At 50.7% G+C, this 26,585-nt stretch overlaps 2 protein-coding genes across 3 annotated transcripts in view; one reads left to right on the top strand and one right to left on the bottom strand.

The window, feature by feature from the left end:
- The window catches only part of snd1 (staphylococcal nuclease and tudor domain containing 1), a 177,053-nt gene that overhangs the window by 58,091 nt on the left and 92,377 nt on the right, over nucleotides 1-26,585 (top strand). For both annotated transcript variants that reach the window (XM_079755458.1, XM_079755459.1), the window contains exon 17: nucleotides 2,004-2,113. In XM_079755458.1, the coding sequence (XP_079611584.1) occupies nucleotides 2,004-2,113 (110 nt within the window). The remainder of the gene's footprint in view (nucleotides 1-2,003; nucleotides 2,114-26,585) is intronic.
- Nucleotides 22,416-25,247, bottom strand: lrrc4.1 (leucine rich repeat containing 4.1; the record flags this gene model as incomplete). The annotated part of the gene is made up of 1 exon (XM_079755528.1): nucleotides 22,416-25,247. Exon 1 carries the CDS (start codon nucleotides 25,242-25,244, stop codon nucleotides 22,416-22,418), a length of 2,829 nt encoding a protein of 942 aa, XP_079611654.1. The 5' UTR covers nucleotides 25,245-25,247.

Raw genomic sequence — 26,585 nt, 5'->3', positions numbered from 1 at the left:
CAAGGTCAGGGAGGAGAGAGCCCAGCAGTAGAGGACTTCACTGCTCCAAAACGACAAACCCCAACCCTTAAAGGAGGAATCCGGTATGAAATGGATCTGGGATATGTTTAGTATGATAACGAGTTGGAATGTTTGTTTGGGAGCAAAAAAGTGCGTGTAGACGCATTCTTAAGTTGGCTGTTTTTAGTAGATTCTACCAAAACGCTATAAACTTGGATCGATGGGGGCACTGGTTATGGTAAAAACTAAATCGCTATTTTAAACCACTTAAAAGGCTAGAAGTAGCCCGACACTTCTTTGGTAGTATAATAATGGTCTTAACATATAAAACGAGGCATTGATAACTTTGTAAGTGTACAGATTGTTTATTAAAAAGGACATTTTATACACACAATACCATCAGTAGTTAACCCGTCGACGCCATCTTGTTTTTAAGACTCAATAAGTAGATTGGCGAACACAGAGCTTACGTGTTGTTGACGGATGTCACAATCTCTGTGTTCGTCAATCTACCTATCGAGTCTTAAAAGTCTTTAAAATAGTGATTTAGTTTTTACCATAACACATGCCCCTATCGTTCCAAGTTCATAGCGTTTTGATAGAATCGGCTAAAAACAGTCAACTGAAGAATGCGTCTGTATGCGCCTTTTTGCTCCAAACAAACGTTCCAACTCGTTATCATACCAAACATATCCCAAATCCATTTTACACCGGTTTTGTCCTTAAGGGCCTGGTCAAATCTGCTCAGAGATTAGACTAAATCGTAATTGAAGAAAATGTATATAATATCTCCTATTATATTTCGAGATATTACTGTATGTCTGAGAGGAGCGAGACCGGGATCTAAGAGTGTAGGGTATTTTATGGACCTGACAAACCCGGCAGATACACTTTCAACAAGAAATGCATCTTCTCTTTAAAATGTTAATCATGTCAGATACAGCATGCGGTATCCTAAGCAAAGGAGATCAAAACAACAGTTAGACCTAAATGGCTTAAATCATGCGATGAGTCTGTTTTAAGTGAGTGGGACAGTCTGCCATACGTAATACACTTAACCTCCGTCTTCACTCTTCCCCTTTCTTTCGCTCTGACTAAACTCCGCTCAAGAGTTCCTTTCTCCTCTTTCTCTTATTTGGTGCTTGTGTGGTTTTCTCCCCTTATTCCTGCCTCTTGGGATCCGATCCTAACGGTCAGCATCTTCGTCACCCACGTCTCACAGCAGCTCCATGCGTTCCTCTTCTGATGATCACCGGTCTGCTCAGATGTACCTGGGTATGACGCCTCGTTATAAACAGACCCGGGACCAGTCATGTAACGTTACCGACCCGGTCCAAATGAACCTTAATAACCGGGACAGGTCGGGTCCTCTAGTCCTAGGGGTCGGGTAGACCCTTGAAGACCTCCATCTGGCAGCACTGCAGAGGACCAGGTCTTCTACAGCCGGTCTTCGTCCCCTTCCCTCTTCCTCCCCGTCCATTCATGTATTTACTCTGCCGCCTGCACTCAGTCGGTCACCGCTGACAGATTCCCGTGTGTTTGTGGAGACCGACCATGTTGACCGCTGATCCTTGAGTGGTGTGTAAAAGCAATCTGTGACGCAGCATCTGTCATGTGTCTCCGCTGCGGCTTCCATGGACAAAAGTGAGGGTTTGGATCCGTGAATGATTCATCTTGTTGTCAATATCGCTGTCCATCATGTCTTAAGTACACATGTAATTGCCGCCACATTTCAGATTTATGATAGCCCATTTAGTGCTGTTTACTATGTAGTCATTAAGCGGACGCTTTAATCCAGAGCATCTTGCAGTGAATCATTTTAAGATATGCGTCATTAATTAGGACCAGGTGGGGTTGGGGGGGGGTTTGGTGTCATGCTTAAGGACGCCTGCAGGTAGCCTGCCACCATTGGGGTTCAAACCCGGAACCCTTGGGTTCGGGACGCAAACAACACCCCTAATCCAGACCCTAACCCTACCTTCTCCTTCTCTCCTCTGGGCCAGGCATCGACTGTCCACGTGGCTCCAGGAACACGCCCGGGGGCGTGCAGACCGCCGACCCCTTCAGCAACGATGCCATGCTGTTCACCAGAGATCTAGTGCTCCAGAGAGAGGTGAGTGCCCCCGGAGGCTCCCTCTCCGCCCTGTCCTCCCATCTCCCCTCTCACGCTCTTTGTGTTCTGGTGTTATGGAGCACGCAACATTCCGCCCCGCTTTCATCAAGATCCCAGATCATCCGTCCCACTTTTGTTCTGGGACAATAGGTGGGATCATCTGACGGCAGAATGCTATTTCTCAGAGACATCACTCCCAGGTACATTTACTTTTCTTGGGTTCCCTCCACTTCCGTCATCCGTCAGTCCGGCTTGTATAGGGACACACCCACTAGAGTGACACGATGACAGTCAGAGGAAGGGATTCGGGGGGGGGGGGGGGGCGGACAGAACCATGGTGTCCGTGGCCGCAGTAGATGGCTCACCTCCGGGCTGCCCTGTGCCATCGATCTGCCCCTTTCTCGGTCCCCTCAATGAACAGAGCTAAGTTAAAGGACCGAATTATGAGACACAGACATTCCTCACAAGATCATGACATTTCAAAATAAAAACACATGTTTTACTTTGCTGTTTAGCAGCTCCCTGCACGTGCTGTTTTGCCGGTAACAGCCAATGTATAATAATAATGAATGTCAGGGTGATAATGACACACAATTCCTACAGCGCGACAACAAAATGTCCCATAGCATTTTCTTTGTGTCCTATGTCTGCCCATCCTCGTCTCCTCCACACTGTTATAGTATTCTCTTGGCTGCAGCTATTCAACTCTAGCAAGGCTTTGGACAAGGTTTGTCTGCCACATGCCATCAATTCACATGGTAATAGGTTTTAAATACAGCAGTGTATGGGCCCAGGGCATAATGGAGCCAGCCCCAGACACTGTTTATCTAGCCAAATCGCCCGGCTCCTCTCTCTAAACATGCATGTGTATGGCATTATTTGCCTTTCCGTGTTGGGCAGCTCTGTTCTTCTCATTTTAATTGTTTTGGAAGTGCATCCTTCAGGACAAACTGCTGTTGGAGAGTGAGTGTGCTGTTGGAGGTGCAGCTCGCACTGGCAAAGCCATAACGGTAGTGCATTGATCCCCAACAAACACGAATTGCCATGGATGCAAATACCTTACCCATGATTCATTCTGCTGGTGACAGCCACCGCCTCACCTGATTGGTTGAGTTTCCCGCCCTCCCCGACACACACGCGCACGCGTGTCGATAAATGTTCTCTCACACATTCTCCCCTTTGTACTTTTCGAACACGGATGCACGTGCATGCGTGCGCAGACAGTGCACACTTTAAACCCGCACATATTATCATTTACAGTAAGTTTCCATGAAGTGCACACTTTATCGTAGTCCTCTCCTGCCAACATTGTGAACGGGGTTGGCAGCATCAGCAGTTTGTGGCATGCTACGTGGGTGTGGAGCCGGCAAGATGGATTCATTTAATAAAGCCGGCGTCCAGCGTTGGGGCTGGCTGGATGGCGTATTTCTGGCCATGTCTGACGCACCTTGCATACTAATAATGGCTGAGGACGTATGCAGACACTGGGCCAGATACGACACTCACACACTCAGACACACACTCAGACTCACACTCATACACTTACAGACACACAGACACTCACAAACATTCACAGACACACAAACACTCGCAGACGCACACACACAGGACGGATGAGGATTTTATTTTAGACAGTTTATTTTGAGATCACAATAAGTGACATCAGTGACTCGTGCAGACCAGAGTAGTCGAGCATCGCACAAAACTCAAAGTGCTGCAGAGTGACGATTCCCACGGAGAGCCGTCGCGAGGGCAACGGCCGACCATTTTGGACGTGACCGCCATCGGCCTGCGTCCCGGATGTAAATCACCAAGCTCGCCACCACGGCGTTTGGTCGGGGAAGGACGGGAGGGCCGTCCTGGTAGACGTACATCTCCGACCGCCCCCATTGGTTTATGGTTGCTCATCAAGGCGACATTAGGCGCTTCATTCGCCCACGAATGGGCCGTTTAATTACACAAGTTGTTTGTGCCCTTGAGCGAATGGCGCCGCCGAGCACGGCACGCAGGGCGTCTGAATCACGTGATCGTCATAGCTCAGCCTTCGAGTCGCGGGCGTCTGTATCGCCACGCCGCGCGCACGTGATCGCCATATCTCAGCTCCCGAGTCGTCTCTGGGAGGCAGCGGCATGTTTGATGAGGGGGGCTGAGTCCGCGTCGTCACCGTTCACATTTGTTTCTGCTATAATTAGCCGAGGCGCTCTCTAGCTGCGGGCCGCGGCCTGGCTCACACTGGGGGGGTCCACTGCAGGCACTCACGTGGGGCTGTCCTTATCCTCTCCATCAGGCATCAGTCTATTTTCTTGTTATTACCTCTCTCTCTCTCTCTCTCTCTCTCTCTCTCTCTCTCTCTCTCTCTCTCTCTCTCTCTCTCTCTCTCTCTCTCTCTCTCTCTCTCTCTCTCTCTCTCCCCCTAATCCTCTCTCTTACGTCTTTCGTACAGCCCTCCGGTTTTAAATCTGTGACCGACACTTTCTGACACCAAACCCCTCCGCCCTCCCTTCCCCCCTCTTCCCTGTCTCTTTCCCCCCGTCCACACATGTCCGTCCCCCTCTCTCTCTGCGCAGCGACACACGGGCATATCTTAATTTCTCCTGATGCAGTCACACATAATTAATCTGGCGTGCCGCGCAAGGAGAGGCCCCCGATTTATTCGGCCTCTATTTATAAACACATCCCTCGCTACCTTTCTCTGTCTCTCTCTCGCTCTCTCTCTTGCTCTCAGTTTGTCTGTCCCTCTGTGTCTCTTTCTATCTGGGTCTCTCTCGCTCCCTCTCGAAGGTTATTTACTTCTTTGGATTATGACTTTAAGTTCAGCACGCGCATCCACTGGTTCAAACTTTCAACGCATTGTCTCCCGCTCTCGCTCTCTCTCTCTCCCTCTCCCTCTCCCTCTCTCTCTCTCTCTCTCTCTCTCTCTCTCTCTCTCTCTCTCTCTCTCTCTCTCTCTCTCTCTCTCTTTCCTAATCTTTGAATAACGCTGCTAAGTCTATTCCCAGCATGCGTTACTTAACAGCCTTCCTCAGCTCTATGAAGATGGTGTGTTTGTGTGCGTCATCAGAAGTGCGTCCGACGTAGACTCATAAAGCCCTGCTCCAGACTCCCACCTCTGTGTCGCAGGCCGTCAATAACCTCCGCCCGCGTTCTCCATGTTGGAACACGCTTTGATCCGTTCAGTCTCGACAACGTGTGGAGGTGCGATGTCCGCCGGGCTCGGGGCGGGTCGATGACCACAATCTTCTCCATCGCGGCGCTGTAGTTGTTTTGGGAACTTGTGTCCCAGTTTAATTTGGAGCTGGTCCTGTATTGAGCGGATGCTTTGATTGTGTTCACGGCCGTCCGCCGCTGACGATAACGGTACACGGTGCATCTTAAACGAATGAACGAATAAATGAATCATGGGGGACAAGGTCGATGTTAACCAGGGTGGTTTGGAGGGTCAAGGGACAGGCGCCTGCGGGGGTAAGGGTTCGGCAGTAAATGGACACCACACGTTTACTTCTTCTGGTGGGAGCAATGTCAATTTGCAGACTTTTCAATGTTTTGGAGAAACAAGAACAGCACCTTTAATCCTAGTTCACCGTCTGGCTCATCTGAGGTTGTGATATAAATGACCACGGTGCCGACTCTAACAAAACGACCGCAGTATTAGTCATTATGTTTTTCAAGGCATTGCGTCACTTCGGAGTGAACTTCTTTGAATGTGAACCGACAGATTACAGGGTTACCTGCTGAGTTCTCTGCCTCCGCGTCGGTTTTGGACGAGTGCACCTCGGGTTGCAGTCTGGAGTGTCTCCTCTAGGTGATACCCTGGGGCCATCGCTGTACGCCTGACCGTAAAGAGATGGATCGAGTAGCTCCAGCACGGAGGAAAGGTCATCCACCCCGATGAGAGGATGAGAGGGTTTGGGCGGGCGTGAGATGTGTGGTGCCGCGCGGCCTTTGCTGACCGCCAGCCCTCTTGAGAACACACACACACACACACACGCACGCACACATGTACACACACATGTACACACGCACGTACGCACTCAAACACATGCACACGTACACGTCACTTCCTCTTTAAGTCCCCATAGCTGAAGCTTTTCCAGCCTTAATGCGCACAGAATCGCTGCCTTTATTTTGAGTCCATGTTCCCCGTAACCGTCTCCCGGTGACGCCAGTTCCCCCAGAATAGACCCTCGTTGTAGCAGAACCGACGCGGGTTATGATAAACCCACTGGGAGCCACGCCCCCTTCAGAATCTGACCTGTGGTGTGGAGGGGTCCCTCCCCCCCACCCCGGGCGTGCCACGTGTCGGCGGGGGGTGCTCTCCGGGAGGATGTCTGGCGAGTCGGTTTGATGCGTCACAGCCTCTCCCCCTCCTTCCAGGCCTGCCCCTTTTGCTTTAGAGGAGGCTTACTCTGAGGTCGGGGGGGGGCAGCAGGGGGTTAATAACCGTTCTCTTTAGTTAGCGTGCTAATGAAATAATGTGTGCCACCCATCTGAGTCACCACGCTGTGCGTCCTCCTCTCCTTCGTGGTTTTATTGTGTGCCTGTGTGAAACTAGACTTGGCTAAAAAGAGAGTTTTGCTTGCCAAATCTTTTGCACATGTCGTAATTGATGTACATTATGATTTTAGGGTAAACATGTCGTGTTGTGCAGATGGCTTGCACGATATCGCAGAAATAAAATGCCTTTTGCTAAGTGCATGGATATATTGTCATTTGTAGTTGTACTGTTCAGATATTGTAATTTGTGCACATTATAGTTGTAGTGTTCAGTTATTCTAATTTGTACACATTATAGTTGTACTGTTCATATGTTGTCATTTGTAGACCTGTTTGTAGCGTTGGTATATTGTTATTTGTAGTGTACCTATTCCATTATGGCTCGGTGGCTCCTGTAGCCTTCTTGCTGTAAATTGGAGCTGCCATCTCCCAGTGGCACCTGGAATGTGGGTGTTGAACCGTTAGCCTAGCCGGCTGTTTTGACATTGTGCTGTTCATCTGCAAGTCTAATTGCGGTGTCGAAAAAGACACGCTCGTAATCACACACCTATTCTCCTTGGCCTCTAAATATTAGCTGGGAGCGAGCGGGGGAATTAATGTTTTTTTGGTTTGGAATCAGATGTTCACCGACGCGCTGCTGTTCTTATCAAGCTGGCGTTTTTAATATGCGCCGAGCAACATCCCGTAACTCTTCTGAAATCCTGAACGACGTCATGCTGTGCATTGTTCACAGCTTCAGTGGCGGTACCTCATTCATCACTCCCGCTCTATCTCTCTCTCTCTCTCTCTCGCTGCATCTGCTTAACATTTCCCTATCGCGCGGCATTGTTCTGTCCTGTCGCTAAAAACAATACCGTCAACAGTGGGAGAAACATCTAAAAAGGACTATCAGCTGGGGTGTCTGGTCGTCGCTTCCGAACCGACACACACACACAGACATTCACACACATAGACAGACACGCACACACAGACACACACAAACATTCACACACACAGACAGACATGCACACACAGACACGCACACACACACAGACACAGAGAGAGACGCATACACACACAAACACACAGACGCACAGAGAGAGAGACACACACACACACACACACACACACACACACACACACACACACACACACACACACACACACACACACACACAGTCACACAGTCTTAGTTTGGCCTCTCGTCCTCCCGGACAGGATGTGGTTTCTCCACAGCCTTCATGCTACTGCATTGATTTCCGATCAGAGCGGTAATATTTTGGCCAGCGGCACGATTACACAAGTGCTGCCTCTCGCAGTCTTGGACCCCCATCTCTCTATCTCTTTGACTCCCTCTTTTCTTTACTGTTGTGTTATTGCTCCAACACGTACATGACACCAAATCCAAGGTTTCAGCATCTCCTGAACAAAGTACAGCGCTCTCTCTGTCGCTCTCTCTCTCTCGCTCTCTTGCGCTCTCCCTCTCTCTCACACTCCCTCCCTCTCGTGCCGGTAGACATTAAAAGAAATGGCGACAAGCAGTGGTGATGGTTGAACCCTCCCAAGGGGCCCCCCCCTCCCCCCTCTCCCCCCTGTAGTGAAGAAACCCCCCCCCCCCCCCCGTCCTCCTAGTGGCTGTCGCAGGAGGCGCTCCCCAGACGATTCCCACCGCGCTCCGGTATTGAGCACAGCGTCAAAATGCAGATTTGTGCGACGCAGGGCGGTGTGCAACGGGTTCTGCGGTGATTACTAACGTAGAACAGAGGAGCGCACAGGAGAACGGCCGCGGCGTGCGGTTAATCCTCGTCAGTGTGGCGGTGTCGCTGTTCGACTTTGTGCATTAAGCGAGCGCGCCCCAAAGCTGTGTATTGTGTTTCCGTTTCCATTGTAAACACAAACTCCAGCTCGGTTACCATTCAGAGGATCGTTAGCACGGGGGGGTTTCACCGCGGCTTGGAGCTCCCCGAGTGAAATTAAAATGTAATGGTTGGAACCGAAAAAGAGTCTTAATTGGAAAATGGCAGCGTCATATTCTCTTAACATTACTAATGCCTCTTTCTGATATCATTGGAAGTACGGATTAGGTGTGTGTGTGTGTGTGTGTGTGCGCGTGTGCGTGTGTGCGTGCGTTCTGTGCACATCCTCCCCATTCCCCCTGAGAGGATGGGAGAGTTACAACCCGAGGTGAAACAGTCGGGGACCATGAAGAGAGGCAGGGGGAAGTGTTCAGATATATAGCACCGCGGAGCGATGGGACAGACCAGGCCGCTGCTTCATCAGAGCCGCTGGTTTACGAGGACGACCTTGCGCGTGTGTGTAGGTGTGCACCATGAATTGACATCTTCACTGCCCATTCTGATAATCAGACACTGCACATGCGTGCACGCGCAGTCGAACACACACAAGCACACCGACTTGCACACGGACACGGAAAAATCCTGTTATTCCTCTCCAGCCATTTCAAGGACACTGCAGCAGTCCTTCCTATGGCTGCACTGATTCCAGCGTGATGGGATATTACTACATGCTATGATACTGTTGCACACCTGTACTGTGAGCCTGTGTGTCCACAACGCACCCCAGTCCCTTGGTGTTAAGGTGTAGACTCCAATCTTCAAATCCTGGTGGATTTACTACATATAGCAATGTGTTGTGTGTGTTGTGAAGAAACCTTTTTCAGACACACACACACACACACACACACACACACGGAGAGCGCTATCATAAAACCAGTGTAGACTACAAGTGTTTGGACAACAGCTCTTTGTGCAGCCTCCATTTAAGTCTGTGGGAGATGTCTCATCTTAAGTTGCTGTCCTGTACACACGCCTCCTATGGTTTTGCCCTCCCTCTTAACCCCTACCCCCACCACCTCTCCCCTTATCATCTTCCTCCCTCCTATACACCTAACTCAGTTTGAACCAAACAGTGAGAAATACCCACTTTGGCTGGTGTGCTGTATCATCATAGCAGCCCGCCATGCTATGTCTGGGTCAATATAGGTATTTACTTTCTAATAATGTCTCCTTCTCCTCTCCTTCTCCTCCTTATCCTCTCCTTCTCCTTCACTCCTCTCCTCTCCTCTCTTCTCCTTATCCTCTCCTCTCCTCTCCTCTCCTTCCTCACAGCCCATCCTCCCTCCTTGACTGTTTGACCTTCTGTTGCCTTTGCCGTTGTCTTGGTGGTATTTTGGGGCCGCTGGATCTGTGTGTCGTGTTGTGACATGTCTGGTGTTCCATGTCTATATCCCCCCCCCCCCAACACCACCACCACCACCACCTTCCACCCACAGTCCTCCATCGCCCCCCTCCCTGCCTCTAAAGTTGACTGTAAATGTTAGTCTAGTCTGTGTTGCTAAGTGACCGCAGTTCCCAGAGCCAAAGCCAAACGATGCTCCTATTGAGGCAGGGACACACACTCACTCACTCACTCACCAAGTCACTCAGTCACTGATGTACACACAGACACACACACACAAACACACAAAATACCTACCTTCTCATGGTACGGTCGCTGTGTGGGCTGGTAACAGGCCCGTGGGTTTTTAATGTGGAGACATTTTCCTCTTGTTCTACTGCCTCTCGTCATAGAGGATCATTTTTTAAGTCTCAAACTGGGAGGAACATGAAACGCTCACACACACACACACACACGCTCTTGCAAAATACCCATAATTCCCCCTGAAGAGGTATTGAGTGGCGCAGGTGCCCACCAAATGTTTGTGATCCAGAGCACGGAACTCGTTCTAACCGCTGGTTTAGCAGGGTTTTGATTGGCATCAGAAATGGGAGAGAAAGAGAGAGAGGGACATTTTCTATATTTGTTCTTGTTTTCCCCAAGGTGAGACTAAATCTTTACAGTCTGTGAGATCCGACAAAAGCATTGGCGACAGTTAATCGATACGTCCGATAGGAGAATTTATAATGGCTCGTCATTGACGCAGCCTCTTGATTAAAAGCTACTAAATAATATACAAGCGGTGTCTCTCCGTCAGTGTTTCGGGACAGCTCAAACTGCCTCCTCTTGCAATGTTCTGGTAGGACAGTGTTTGGTGTTTGCTTTGCACCAGTAAATATAGATGCTTAATTTGGACGTGTTGGAAATAAAATGAAACTGTTTTTTATTGAAATGTGATATTGGAGAAGAGTGTATGTGTGTGTGTGGCTGATGGTTCCCTTGACAACACGGGGGTTGCCACACACCAACGTTGCATCTCAGTTCTCTGGACTTAACAGAGAGAGACAGACAAACTTGCCGATCAACCTTTGGGATATACATATAGATCTATACATGCATGTTTGTATAAAGGTGTTTATTTCTCGCTTCACCTCGCCCACTCTTAAACACGTCTGCTCGCTCTCCTCGACAACATACTTGTTGAGTTTGATGGGGTAAGTCTACTGCATATATCAGATCTACTTGTCCCTGATATTTGATTCATGTACTATAAATGAAATATTCTTCGTCAGCCAATAAACATTATGAGCTGGATCAGCTCCAAAATACACGTACAGTGGTAAAGATGTCCCCAGTGTTACACAAATAGTATTGGACGCTTCGAATCAAATGTAATACATACAAAAGTGTTCCTGTCACGCTCTGTCTACGAAGCGTGTGTGTGTGTGTGTGGGTGGCTGGGTGGGTGGGTGGGTGTGGCATGTGGCTGTGGATTGGCAATCACATCCTTCATCTCCTCTGCTGCGTTCTCCGTTTCTCCTCCTCCTCTTCGGTCCCTCCCCCGCGATGCACACCTCCACTTTGCTTTCGACTCAACCTCCACACGTGTGTGTGTGTGTATGTATGTATGTATATATATATATACATACATACACACACACACACACACACACACACACACACACACACACACACACACACAGTTATACTGACAGGCCTCCCTCCTCTCACTCACAGAGCAAGGGGCCTCAAAGGAAGGGGAATGCAGACAGCATCCCTCTGGCTGGCCTTCTCTTCCCTCTGAATATCACTGATAAAAGTAGCAATGGTGTGTGTGTGTGGGAGCAGTGTGTTTGTGTAGTTCAAACTCAAGCTGACGGTAATGCATTTACAGTTTAAAGAAAGTAATTTCTTCCATAATGTGTGTTGTGTGTGTGTGTGTGTGTGTGTGTGTCTGTCTGAAACCCAAATGGTGAAATAATAACTAGGTCTGGCAGGCTTACCCCACTTTAAACGTTTGCATATGTTTCAGTACGTCTGTTCACCCATACCTGTGTGTGTGTGTGTCTGGTTGTCTACACACTCCGTGGTGCGGTCCAGTCCCAGAGTTCAGTGCTGTTTCCTGCGGTGTCTCTCTGTGGCGAGGCAGCGGTGGGCTGCGGCCATCAGGTGTATTTGGCGGAGGTGTGAGAGCATATGGCGCCTGATGAAGATGACACGCTCCCCATGTCGCGGCTCGCCCGCCGCACCTCGTCTTAATGGAGCCCACGCCGTGCCCCGTTTGGATAATCCGGCATAACGGCACCTTTAACCCGCTCACCTGGGAGAGCACACACACAAGCTCACACAGACTCACACCGAGACACGCACGCACACTCTCAGAGACAAGCACTTGACTCACAAGCACACGCGCTCAAGCACACACATACGGCCGCTCAAGCACACACACAGACACAAGTACACACAGAGACACGTACACATGCTCATGCACACATAGAGGCAAGTGCACACACACACACACATGTTCAAGCACACACAGACGCTCAAGCAGAGACGCACACACAGACAAGCACACATGCTCAAGCACACATAGAGGCAAGTGCACACACACATGTTCCCTCACAGACTAACCTAATTGTGCGAGTGTGAGTTTGATCCAATTGCTCGTTTTGACCCACACAGACACACACACACACACACCTTGTTTGATACCTGTGGCCGATCAGACTAATGCGGTCACCTCGTACAGGTCACGTGGCGGTCGTTCACACCTGTGGTGCACGTCTGTTTGTGCTGAAACAGGGTCGACCCCCACGTGACTGAGGATAACTAGAGCTGGAGGATGTCATACATACGTTGTTCCTTGTGATTAAATGTTCCTAGGAGGAGAAGGAACAGCGCCATGTGTGGACAGGAAAAAAAACCACTCATGCACTGCTGTGGAACTCTCCCCGTGATGTAATCGTATACAATATCGCTGCTCCATATTTGTTCGTCTGCCACCTCATTGATGATGTTGGCCACTTTTGTGTCGTACATACATACGCGCACGCACGAACACAAACACACACACACACGCGCGCACACACACAATGCTAATGGATGCGTGTACTGCTGTGAGCAAACAGTTTGCGGCGTCTCTGCCAACCAAGTTAGAGTGGGAGCGCTTGCCAAGCCTTAACTCTCCAGGGCTCCCCTCTCCCACTCTCCTTCTCCCACCTTCTGTTTGTCTCCTCTCCCCTCTCTCTCCCCCCTCTGGTTCCTCTTCTACGGGGGAGATGGATGGACCCCATCCCCCTCACTGCTCCTCTCCTCCTTCTCCCCCTCTTTCGTCTCCCCCGTTCATCTCCCTCCTTCAGTTCCCTCATGCTCCCTCTCTGATACCCCCCCCCCCCACATCCCCCTGTAGAACATGAAATCCTGTTAGCTAAATGCGCCCATGTTTTGTGCATAGCCAACACATTTTGTGTGTGCGTGTGCGTGCGTGTGTGTGTGTGTTACATCAAAGTAATCAAGTCTGAAGCAGGTCTTCTCTAAACGGCGCCCGGAGAGAGAGATCCCCAATTACCGGTCTCTCTGCCAGGCGGGTGCTCTGAGGGTTAGGTTCGGGGGGGATGGTGGATGGGGGCTTCGCCAAAGGGCCCATCTTACCATGGATTCTCAGGGGGGGCTGATCAATTAATGAGTTCATGGAGTTCTCCCTTCTTGGAGGGTGGGACTCACCTGGCACCTTTGAGGAGAGCCTGTTTGGTTGTTATATGAGAGGCCGGACGGTCAATACGTAGCGAGGTCACAAATCGGCAGACTTTGGATTCATTCTATAAAGTCGTACAGCAGATGAGCTGAAATCTGGGCAATTTTCATTTATTTCCGCTTCGTATTTGTTTCACCCAATCACCTTGCTGGAGGCGTAGATCTGTAAGCTTTTAATTGGATGACGGTGAACACAAACTTGGCAAACTGTAACAAAAATGTATCTGTAAAGGTTTAAAATCCACACTGTGTAGACTGGCTACTGCATGTATTCACTTATTCTAAGTCCACTCCTGAATGCTTAATCCCCTCGCGCACATGACTCTTTTTAGATGAGTATGTGCGTTACTATACAGGAATCGAGACAAAATGCCCCACAGCTGTTCTGCTATAACACGGTAGGACTGCCGGATACGAGATCAACATATTTGCAATACGTTAGTGATTTTGTCTTTAGAGTTTTCCCGTAGTTTTTGAGGTCAATCAATGTTGGTTGTATGGGTGTTCATCGTTCAATCAATGATTTAAATCTGATGTCATTGAAACAAACCCAGCAATGCATTGATTGTTTTGGCATTTCGGGGGCATTGCGTTAGTCCCTTTCATGATCAATGCGTTCCGGTGGCCTTGTCCAGGGTTGGCTGGGGATTCACATTTCAATGTACCTTTGACTTAATTATTCAACATTTTACGAGGCGGCGGCGGCCGGGCAGTTGTATTACAATAATGGAGGACTTCGAGGCTTGGCTGGCCCACCGGCGACGCAGGCTTTTTAATCAGGCTACTCTGCGGAATTGCCTCAGGACTTCACGTGTGATTTGCACGACGGCTGCTTTAGCGGCGCTCTTCTTTTTTGATCCTGCCTCGCGGTGCTTTCTCTCCCCCCTTCCCCTTCTCAGCCCCCACACACGCCCATGCGCACACGCACGCACGCCATAACCGATGTGTCGTTCTTCTTCTGCGCTATTAATAGGTCGTCTCGGCAGTGCGCCGCGTCGAAGGGGGCGTGGTGCGTTTGTGTCCACTCTCAGGTCCGAGACACACGCACGCAGACCGAGAGTCACGCCTTCTCTGTCGGTGTAATTATTCCTTTATTCCCTCATTCCATGTCTTGGGTGTCCGCTGTGGTTTAACACACACGATCCGAACGCAGTTCATGTTTGGTCTCTGATTCTTTCATTTTAATGGTGAGTTAAACCCCCCCATCTCAGCAGGGGAACTTCTGCCTACGCGTTTCAGAAAATGCTTTCCGAGCAGTCGTGGCAGACGTAACGGTTCTAGGAAAACGAGACACCTTGGATTACACGGAAGAGAGTGCGTCTAAAACCTACGTCACACTTAGCCGGGAGTAGCAGACCTCGTGTATTTCACAGAAATCCCCCCCGTGTAACAACTTAATACGTTTGAAAAATAACACGGAAATGTTCCCCAACACTCGGTGAGACCCAGACGGAACTGATCCCAACTAGATAAAAGTGACTTTGGGATTAACTTGCTCTCTAAAGATTCCACCACCACCCAGTAGCGATACAGTCTCACCACAGTGAAGCAGCTCATTCTCCCACCCCGGGACTAATGAGGAAACAGCTGTCGTCAACATCTTCCAACGCTGTCGATGCTGAACACGCCAAGACCAATAACGTAGGGGAGATCCACACACCGCAAAAGAGTGGTCTGCTATCGATTTGTTTTGTCTGTAAGGAGGACTGCTGACCCTACACACAGACAAAGGCTCACACACACACACACACACACGGGCAGACACACCCACACACGCGTGTTAAATATGCTGCTGCCGCAGAAACATATCCGCCTCCCTCTAAAGAATGAAACGAGGGATTCGAACAAAAGGCTGAGTCATCTAAGCAGCTTGAGTAGTATGGATCTAAACTGGATTCAGCCAGTTCTCCTGTCCAGAAAGGTGCACTACACCAGGCCTTACCTGCAGCACGGCTCGCTCGTGTTGGCACACACGAAATCAGTATTCTTCTGCTTTTCCTGCAGTACCGTAGAAACCAACACTTTTTGTCTACCCGACGCAACACTAACCTGAACCACCTTTCATCCCGCCCGTCATTTCATCCGCCACGGTGCCTGTCCCAGCGTGTGTCTCCCCCTCCCCCCCCTGTCTTCCTCCGTCTTCCTCCCCCTCGCCCGTCGGCCTTCCCCTCCGTCAGCCGACGGTTCGGTCCGCGGGCCGTCCCGCCACGTCTTTCATCCGAGCGCCTGTGATGGTACGGCGCCCTCTCCATCCTCCGCTTTGATTTGTTTGTTTTCGGTGTATTCTCTTCCCGCCGCCTGCTTCGTCTCCCCTCCTCTGGCCTTTCTTTGATGTCGCCGTGCAACAGCGACGCCACCCGCGCCCCCGCATGCGACGATGCACCCCCAGAGTGTCTAGACCCGAGAGGATGCTTGACATTAGAACTGATGCACACACATTTTCAGTTTTAATTTACTTTGTCGTCGTCGTTCCTTCTGGTGTGCGACATGAATCCCGTCGACTCTGACTTTAGACCTTTTTATTTATTCTAGTCTTCGCTGGCTTTCATTAAAGCCCTGAGAAGGATTGTTCATAATGAGTTGGATTACTTCCATACTGCCAGAGCACAGAGGGACAAACATCGCTGTGTTTGCTGTGGTAGAGCTAGGAGCATGGTGTCAAACAGTGTGGGTGCATACATTTACATTGTCTATTATATATACTATAACATTTAGCTTGGCATACGACATACAAACCTTTGTCTAATAACCTGGGAATTGTGTTTCCTATCGTCAAACACAGCCTGCATGAATTCATAGATGAGGTCGGATACGATGGAACTGTACAGATCCCGAAGGGCTTTCAACAAACAGGGAAGAGAGGGGTGTAATACGCATCCCATTGGCTTCACGGTAGTCCTCATGTACCTGACCGCCCTGCTGCTTCACATCTCTGGCTCTACGCGCCCTGCCCTGGTCCCGATCCGGAGCGCACCGCTCCTTCTGTCTGTTCTGTTTCTCCTACTCAAGGTTGTGTTCTGTGTCTCTGCCTCTGTCTCTCTCCGTCCATCTGTCTGCACGTAGTCCTCCCTCTCTGTCACTCTCTCTGCGTTGACGGATATCTCTTTGTGGGGCTGTTTTCAAATCCTCTGATTTGAGTCTCGCAGGGAACGCCAACGCTGGGGACGTCCTCTGAGCTGCTACTCATCAGATTCAGTTTCATTTGTTAATTCATCTTTCAAGCACACGACGTTGCTGATGAGGCAGTTTGTGTTTGTGTGTGTGTCTGTGTCCTATAAATCCCCCCCCCCCCGCCAAAGCTGCCACGACCCCTAACCCCGTCAGATCTGTGGCCCTGTCAGCACAGTGTGGTCTGTCCCTTCAGCTGACATGAGTAGAGGCGGGGGGGGGGGTGAGAGGGGTGGGGGGGTGAGAGGATGAACAGCGCCCTGGTCCTGACTCATGTTGACTCACAAGGAAGCATGCTCCTAGGCCTGCTCAGAATAGACCCTGTCTGCTCCGCACACACGCACAACGCTGCTCTGTTACGTAGCCCCCCGCCCGGCTCTCCATCAACCATCCCTGCTCCCTGCATGGACTCTGGGACATGGGGGGATGGGTGGACGGCTGGTGCTCATTTGTATTCAAACGCTGTTGGTCCTGAAGGCGTCAGATAGACACACGGACTCTGGTGGGTCTGGCTTCAGGGTGACGCGCCCCCTCCCGTAGGTATTCCTGACGATATAGCGGCAAAAAAGTAGGCTAGCTTTCTTTTTCCTGCACATCTACTGCTTATTTTAGATCCTGAATGTGCTTAATTGCCTCCTCGATGTTCAAAAAAAGGACAAGGAAGAGTGTAAAAAAAAAGAAAAAAAGCGACGCGTGCAATTTGCCGTCGGTGGCCGACTTTGACCCGTATCGTCAAAGTCACCGGATGGAGGGCACCGACGTCTCTTCCATTTACGCTGACCTCTTATTCCTCCCGCCACTCCTCTCCCCTCCCTGAAGTACCCCCAGCGGTCCAGTCCATTACCGGTATCAGCACAGCCTGTCTACTGTACTCTCTGTCGTAGCCGTGGTAACGCTGCCGCCACCGCTCCCCCGCTCTCCCCCATCACGCTGACACCTCCTGCGGTGCAGCCACGGCTGTCCGCCAATCACGGAGGAGCAGAGCTGGGCTGGCTACATATATCCCCCCTTCCATCCCTAGCTGGCACTATTGCATCAGGTTCCCCACGTCCACCGCCTCTCCCTGGCTTCTCCTCGCTGCCTCACTCCTCGTCCTCTCCAGAATGTTCTGCTCTGTTTAGTTTGTTCTGACCTTTTTTGTATTCTTTGTTGTTTTTTTGTCCTTTCTTTGTATAATTGTGTTTTTGTTTTTCATCTGCACATTTGGTTTCCCTGCCCTACTCCCCACTCTGCCTTTCTCTCTCTCTTTTCTCTCTCCTCCTTCCCCTCATAGACACACAGTTCTCTTTTGTTCACACACACGTAGCCCCTGCTTCTGTCTTTTTTTTGCCTCCTTAGCACTTTCCTCTCAACCCCCACGCATGGATATTGGTCCCTCTTATCTTTCAACTTTGCATTTCCCATCTTTTTCTTCCCCTCCTCACCTCTTCCTCCCACCTGAGCTATCCCACCTCCTCCTCCTCCTCCTCTGCCCTGGCCTCAGCTAGCAAGGGCTCGCTGGGCCTCTGAGCTGCTGCACTCTCTTATTGAATGGCATCATGATTGCTAATGAAGTATGCGGAAAGCGCGGGGGGGGGGGGGAAGAGAAGAAGCCAACGGAAGGGGAAGGCGGGGATGAGATGTTTCCCATGGACTCCCCTTTTGTCTCATGGAGACTTTTGACTGCTCTGTGTCGTCTCGCATGTTCCGCCTGTCAACGGCCTCTCCGAGCGACCCGGCCCCCCCCCCACCCCCAATCCCCTCACCCCCGGTCCGATCGACCCCCAGAGCCCTGTCTAACCATCCATTAGCATACCGAAGGCATCCGCAACCGCGCGTCCCCCTAAATCAGGCTAAGGCGACGCATGCGTTGGTGGTGGTGGGGGATGGTGGTGGTGATGGAGGGGGTGGAGGATGGTGGTGGGGGATGGTGGTGGTGATGGAGGAGGGGGGATGGCGTTGATGCTTTGAAGCAGCACAGTGCAGCAGAGAGACTAGCCCTCTGGTGCTGCAAAGGGGCTCGCCGCCAAGTCCAGTGCAGCACGGCTGAGATGAAATGCCATCACGCAGCAGCATAGACGACGAGCTCCCCGGAAAAGAAAGCAGGGCCTGTTGGTTGTTGTTCACGCTGTGCATTTGCATACAGAGCAGGAATGAACACACATCCACCCTCTATTTGTTTTCACTCGTGCGTTAAGACACCCACACCTGCTACTCTGTGACAAATGGAGAAACTCCTCTACACTTTTCATTTTTTCCCCGACGCTGTATATTCAAAACAATTACGCATAGACAATACGGAGGAGAGCAAATGCATGCATGTCTGAGAGAGCATCAGAGAGAACGGGCTGGGTTGGTTATTTCCTGCATAAACCAGATGTTTATGCTTTCTGCCTCGAAGGAACCAGGATCAAGCTGTGTGTTACTTAAACGCACCCTGCTGATATAAACCCACTTTTTACTTTTCGTTTGATCCACCCTGATCAGAAAATGTTGCTGACGCTAGTCAACAAGCTGACGCCGGCTCAAGACATGCGCGCGCACACACACACACACACACACACACACACACACACACACACACACACACACACACACACACACACACACACACACACACGTACACACACACTTCGATCAAACTCTGCTTGCCTTAACCTGTTACAGTACCCTGAGAGGGAGGGAGGGAGGGAGGGAGAGAGAGGGATTATGAAACGATAAATAAACGCTCCCATGTACAGGGCCTGGACATGAGTCATGGACAGGGATGGAGTGGGATGCACGCCTGATTTGGTCCCGGCCGATGTGTGCCTAAGTGTCCAGTGCTGATGGTCCTGACTGCACTGCAGTGGGTTATATTTATCCCAATAGGATGACAGCAGCTGGGGCGCAGGGTACAACGCCAGCCTTCTAGGATCCTCGCAAGGAACCATGACGCAGTACTCTCTGCTCTTAGCATACAGCTACACCCTAGCCCTTGACTTTGGGAGTGTGTGTGTGTGTGTGTGTGTGTGTGTGTGTGTGTCGGGCTGGGGGTGGGGGCGCTGCCCTGCTTGTTGCACCCAGCAGTTGATCCCTATGATCTGTGTTCGCCCCGATGCATTTCTGTTCCTCAGGGGGAGGGGGTGGGGGATCTAACAACGTTGTGCTGTCCTTTTTCCTTATTGCCTTTTCCCCGTTCTATGTGATTAATTGTCTGCACATGTAACTGTGCTATAACTGTGTAAGAAACGCATTTTGGCGCTGCCCCCCCCCCCCCCACCCCATCTCTCCCCTCACATCCTTCTACGCAGCAAAACACAGATGCTCGACTTAAGAGGGTGACTAAAAATACAGACATGCACCAAAACACTGGCCCACTTTAAAGTTCGACCTCAGTGTGCTTCATGGTAAATGTGCAAAATGTGATAAAAACACAGCACCCTCTTCTGTAAATGATGCCATTCCTGTTAACAATTTACCAGGAATCTCTGCACTTCTCTCTTAACCTCTATCTCACCTCCCCGAGCCACTTATCGGTGGGCGGCGTACTTTGAAACGAAAACAACCCATACCCTTTCCACTTGGATGGCTCTGTACACCAGGTCAGACACATCAAAACCCCTTTTACCAACACATTCTCCTTCCTGTGGCATGCAGACCCCCGACACCCTCAGCAAGCCATCCATCCTCAGTCCTCGTCTCCCTTCTGTCCCCTTCCCCCACCTCAAAGGCATAAAAAGGTCCCAAAGAGCACTACCCTGTTTGCTGAGACATCCTCTCACTGCAACCCTCCCCGCGGTGCCAGCCAGGCATCACATGGGCGGGGGGGGGATGGGGACCATAAACCCGCCCCACACCTCCAACAGCGGCTGCCCCCACCCACACATCAATGCAGCCCTTACGACCCTGTTCTCCGCGCTGACCCGACAGAAAAGCTTCCGCCGCCGCCGCCGCCGGTGTCCCTCCTAACCTTAATCTCTGCTCCCTTCAGCGCCTGTCGCCGTGTCACTTCCTCCTTTTATTCTCTCCCGCTCTCATGCTAGTTTTTTTCAGTTGTTGCTTTCCATCTCACCTTACCCCACCTGGGCGCTCTCTCTCCCCGCATGCTAATGAGGCAGCGTGCCGGCTACACAGCCCCGGGGGTCATTACGTGGCCATGCTGAAGACGGATGTAAGGGGGCCGTCTTACGGCAAGACCAGGCAAAGGGGGTTGGGGGGGGGGGGGGGGAACTGCGGCAGTGTGTGTGTGTGTGTGTGTGTCATCCCTCTCTGTTAGGCAGAGCGATGTGCAGCTATATTATGATTGAGGGTGGGGATAATGTCGAAGATGAAGAATGCACAGTTAACAGCAAGACCCGTAACCATTTGTCATCATATAGAGTCCCCATGCTGAGTGATGAAGGCACAACAGCTGCTAATACAATGAGCGGGGAAATGAGAATCCCTGCTTTACCCTTTGGCAAAGTGTCAGGGAGTCGCGAATGATCTTTCACCTGAAAACCCTCAACTATTCAAACGTCAAGACTGTCGGTTAACAATGCCATTAATTAAAAAAGGAGCACTATATCACGCCACAGGTTACCGTCAATCCACACGCATAATGCAATCCAAGTCTCAATTAAAGGAAATGAGATAACATCATTTTTCAATGTGGCAAGCCAGTTTTGCAAATTTCTCCCTTCACGCATCGCTCAGAACCCTCCGATGTTTGCACCTTCCACCCTTCTGTTGCACCATGTCAACGGCTTAACGTCAGCGGTGAATGAATCCCAGTAGAGCCCGTACACAAGGTTTGTTATGCGTTTCTAAATGAGCGCGATGCACTTCTGCACCATGATTCATTCTGCCTGAGTCACCCGGCACACTCAGGGTTAAAGCGTCGCTGCAGCGTCTTACTGCAGTGTCTAAAGCGTTGGGCTGATCGCTACAGTGGAGGAGAAGGAGGAGAACCAGGGGAGGAAAAAACGTCTCTCTCTGATGCCTCTCTTGTTTGTTTTTTTTCTTCCAAAAATCCATTTTATTGCATGTATAACATTTTGGCACAGTACAAATTCATGGTGCTTTTACAAGGTAAACCTGTAAAGATCAACACTGACCTTTTTTCTGTATTTCTTAAAGAAAGTCATCTCGGTATAAATGATTTTTTTGTTCCATTTTTCTTTTTACTGCATTCTCCGTAGCATTGTTTAAAAATCACACAGAATGCCCCCTTTTTTTTTTTAAAACAAGACTACCCTCATTTGTGTCAAAGTCAAGACAGCATCTTAAACAACTCGTCTCTTTAAATAGAAGTTACAAGTTAGAAAATAGTTTCAATTTATTTCTTTAATATAATATGCTTTTCTATCACCAGTCCATGGTAGCTTCAACGTTTCCATATATATATATATATATATATATATATATATATATATATATATATATATATATATATATATATATATATACATATACATATACATATATATATATATATACATATACATATACATATACATATATATATATATACATATATATTTATATATATATATATAATTTATTTATAAGCATGTACAACAATAAATCGTCAGTCTTTTTATAATTTTGCACTCTGTACAAAAACTTAGTTCCTGTCCTTTTTCTGTTGTGCATTCTATTGCATGGGTCTATGAGATAAGTGGGGGCAGAGAATGGGGGTTAATGGGGAGAGAAAAGGGTGGACGGTGGGGGGGGGGGGAGGGGGGGGAGGCAGGGGGGTAGTTGTCACTGGCGTTGGTCTGGGGCCTTGTTAAATCTGAGTCTCCTGCACTTTCTCCTTGTTGTGAGTTTTTACAGCAAAGGGCTCAGCCATGGCCGTGACGGTGCTTGGTAAGGTTCGAGGGAGGGAGTTCCCCACATTGTTTTCTGTCCATTTCGCCCCATGGCCCGTCGGTTTGTAGGTGTTGTATTTTGGCTTCATGGTGCCATGCTCCCCATTGTTTGGACTGTAGTCCATTTTGTGGGGACTGTAATCCATTCTGGGTCTCTGTGTATGGGGGCTGAAATCAGACTTGAAAGCACTGTAATCCATTTTGTGTGGGCTGAAGTCGCTCTGGACACCGCTGTAGTCCGCCGTCCGGTGGGGAGCGTAGGGGTCCTTGTAGCTGCTGACGTCCTGCTTGGATCTCTGGGTATTGTAGTCCATTTTGGGTTTGGGCTGAGTACTGTAGTCTGGTTTGTAAGGACTGTAATCAGGCTTGGGTCTGGGATGAGTGCTGTAGTCTGGCTTGAATGGACTGTAGTCCCCTTTCTGTTTTGTGTGTGTATTGTAGTCGGATTTCAATGGACTGTAGTCATGTTTTGGTTTTGGTTGGGTGCTATAATCTCTTTTGAAAGGGCTAAAGTCGGGTTTCTGTCTTGGATGAGTGCTGTAGTCGGGTTTAAATGGACTGTAGTCTGTTTTGGCTTTCGGATGATTACCAAAGTCTGTATCAAACGGGCTGTACTCCACTTTAGGCTTGTGAGTGCTGTACTCGGGTCTAAACGGGCTGTAGTCGGCCTTCTGTCGATGAAGGCTGAAATCTGGGGTCGATTTCTGAGTACTGTAATCCATGGTGGGTTTATACGTAGTATACTCAGCCTTGGGCTTATGGAGTGTGAAATCGGGTTGGGGTTTGTACTCTGCCTTGGGTTTATGGAAGCCATAGTCGGTCTTGTGGCTCATAAAGTTCAGTTTGTGGATGCTGTTGTGGTCCCGGATCTCGGGCAGTGACAGGGCTGCCTCTTGAGCTGCAGAGGCTGGGGGTGGCAGGTCCTCGTCGTCCACCTGGATGATCTCCACGGTGCGGGCGGCTGCTACCGTGCTTCTCTGCTGGTGGCGCTTTCGGAGTTTGTAGAAGGCGATGAGCATGACGGCAGCCAGGAGCGTCACTGCCACAAAGCAGCCAATGATGATCTTGGTGGTCTTCATCACTTCGTCCAGACTAGGAGCGCTCTTGCCTGGCTTGCCAGTGACACCTTTGGGTCCGGGCGCCAACGTTGGCTTGGCGACAGCTGGTGGGCTTTCAGTGCTCTGCAGTAGCACAGTTGGTGTGGAGATGAAGACCGGGCGAAAGACGGAAGGGGAGGCAGTGGTGGTGGTAGTCCCTTGGTTGCCTCCTCCTCCGGCAAACCCAGCACCTGCAGCAACGGCTGTTGTGGTGGTTTTAGTTTTGGGCATCTCAGTGGTTGGTCCCATGACCTCGACAGTCACTGTGGTGAAGTAACTCAGGTTGGATGTGTTGAGCTCGGCCGCACTCACGTTGAGATAGGCCGAAGCGTTGGAGTTCCCGGCGGCGTTGGACACCATGCAGGTGTAGGTGCCCGTGTCCGCTGCGAGGACGTTGGAGAAGTTAAGGGTCCCGTCGTTGAGGACCGATATCCTCAGGTGACTGGTGGCGTGTGTCAGGACAGTCCCGTTGGGCAGGAGCCAGCGCACCGAAGACATCGGCGCCGTGCGACACCGAAGCTCCGCCACCCGCTCAGCAGAGATGTTCAAATCCCTCGGCGCGTCCCCGATGAAGGGCGCCGAACACTGGAGTCCGGAGGCATCCTCCTTGTCGACCTCCACCAGCTGCCGCCCTTTCATGCTAGGTGGTGAGTGGCAGCGGCCACAGCAGGTGGAATTAGTGGGGATATATTCCCTCAGCCAGCGGGCCAACCACACCGACTCACAGCCACAGTTCCAGGGGTTGTGGTGGAGATGCAGCTCCACCAGATACCTCAGTGGGGAGAAAAGATCATGTGGCAGAGCACTGAGATTGTTATGGGCCAGGTTGAGTTCCACTAAGGAGGACAAGTCGTCGAAGGCGTTGCGCTCGATATCGGTGATCTTGGAGTTCATGACCCACAGCTTTTTCAGCGAACGCAGACCTCTGAAGGAGCCAGGCTTTATCTCTGGGAACAGGTTCTCTGAGATCTCCAGTTCTTCCAGTCCTTTAAGGGGGCTCAAGTTGGGCATGTCGCCCCTTATGTTGCACATTCCGAGGTTGAGGTACTTAAGGTTCTGCAGGCCTTCAAAGGCACCTTCCGAGATGTACTCCAGCTTCCTCAGCTCCCCCAGGTCCAGGCGCATGAGGGACGGCACCCGGTTGAAGGCGTAGGAGGGGATGCTCTCGATGGGGTTGTTCCTCAGCCAGAGCTCCCGCAGCTTGGACAGATACTCGAAGGCTCCGCTGGGCACCACGGTCAGGCGGTTGTCAAACAGCTCCAGCGTGTTGAGGCTAGTGAGTCCGTTGAACGCGCCCACCTCAATCTGCCGTATGGCGTTGCGGCCCAGCTGGAGCACCTCAAGGTGGTGCAGGTGACGGAAGGAGTCGGCCTGCACCGCCTCGATGGCGTTCTCCATCAGATTGAGGTGGCGCGTGTTGGCGGGGATGCCGGGAGGCACGCGGGTCAGTCCTCGCCGGGTGCACACCACCTTCCCCTGCTGGCTACTGCAGGAGCACTGCGGTGGGCAGCCCTGGGGGGCCGCGGCGGCCGCCGCCGCCCCCACTAAGCCCAGCGAGGAGCTGCTCCATGCCCGCGCCATCAGGAAGACCACACAGAGCAGGGCGGCTTTCCTGGCTCGACGCACAGCTACCCGCCCCAGAAGACTCATGATGTGGCACGTTCATAATTCAGCATCATCCGGGGGGGGGGAGGGTGTGGAGAGTGGGGGGGACGGGTCTGGGGGGGGGGGCGGGTCTTCTTTTGTTTAAGGACTTTATGGGCGCGGGGGGGGGGGGTAATGGGGAGTTTGAATGGCCTGGTCTCGGAGGAGGAACCGGGTCCGAGCGGGGGATGGCTGGGGGAGGGGGATGGAGGACCTGTGGTTTGGATGCTCCGCTATCAGCAGAGTTGGCCAGTCTTGGGTGAAGCAATACTTTTTTTTTTCTTCACTTAGGGGAAGGGAGGGGCGGGAGGGCTGCCTTCACTTAAAACGTGTGCAGGAGAAAGACACATAAAGCAACCAAATGGCATATTACAAGACCGACCGAAGGGCAGGGCGTTACAAATGAATGCAAAGAGGGTTTGAAACACTAGACACCTACCTCAAGTAAAAATAACACGTCCTTGAATTGAGATATATAGCTTCACTCCTTTTTGCAATGACAGACCAAGCAGTGATGTTCACATCAGCGGCGCATACATCCCGAGAGCATTAAAGAAAGGGTCTTATCGTCTGCTCTGTCAATCACAAATCAACACCGGACCAAAGAAGAAAGCGCTTTTGTAAATCCAAACGTCCGAATAGAAAGGGTTTTAAAAGGCCTTCTCGTGAGTGTTTTTTTCTCGTCTTTTTCTTTTTCGTTCGCTGATCCTCGTTAGTACGAAGAGAGGAGGAGGAGAAAAAACAAAAGCCCTCTTAAGATGTGAATCCAGTCAGGCTCCGGCTGCGGCAGCGCTCCGCGTCTCTCCTGCGGCGTGCCGCTCCGCAACGATCCCTCGTCCTTGGAATCCCAGGGTCGGTCCCCTGCTGGCTAGACTCCGTCCCCACTTCTCCATCGGCCCGGCAGCCATGCAAATGAATGCATGTCCTCACACACACACACACACACTCGCTCGCACGCGCACACACCAATGCACACAGTCTCTCTCGTGAGCCACGAAAGAGATTCTGCTTCTCCTTCCCGGCGGAGAGGAGAAAAAAAAGAGAGCAAAAGCCGAACACAGGAGATGGCCGCCTTTTGTGTGTGGGGGTTCGGAGATGTTGAAGAGAAAATATAAATTCCACAGCCCTTTCAAGTTCTCGCTCTTTTGTTTCTGGTTGTAAAGAAGGGGGTCGGGGGTCGAACCAAGAGCAGGGGAAAGGGAAGGACAAAAAAAACAGACCCCCGCTTTCTTTCGTCCGTCCACTTTTTGATAGTCAATCAGTCGGTTGGTCAGTCTGGATTCCTTTTCTCCGACGCTCGCTCGCTCGATCTCTCTCTCTCCCTCTCTCTCTCTATATCGCTCGCTC

This window comes from Pollachius pollachius (assembly GCF_949987615.1).
Source record: "Pollachius pollachius genome assembly, chromosome: 18".
In the NCBI taxonomy this organism is placed as follows: Eukaryota; Metazoa; Chordata; class Actinopteri; order Gadiformes; family Gadidae; genus Pollachius; species Pollachius pollachius.
This window is presented reverse-complemented; position numbering and strand designations above follow the sequence as displayed.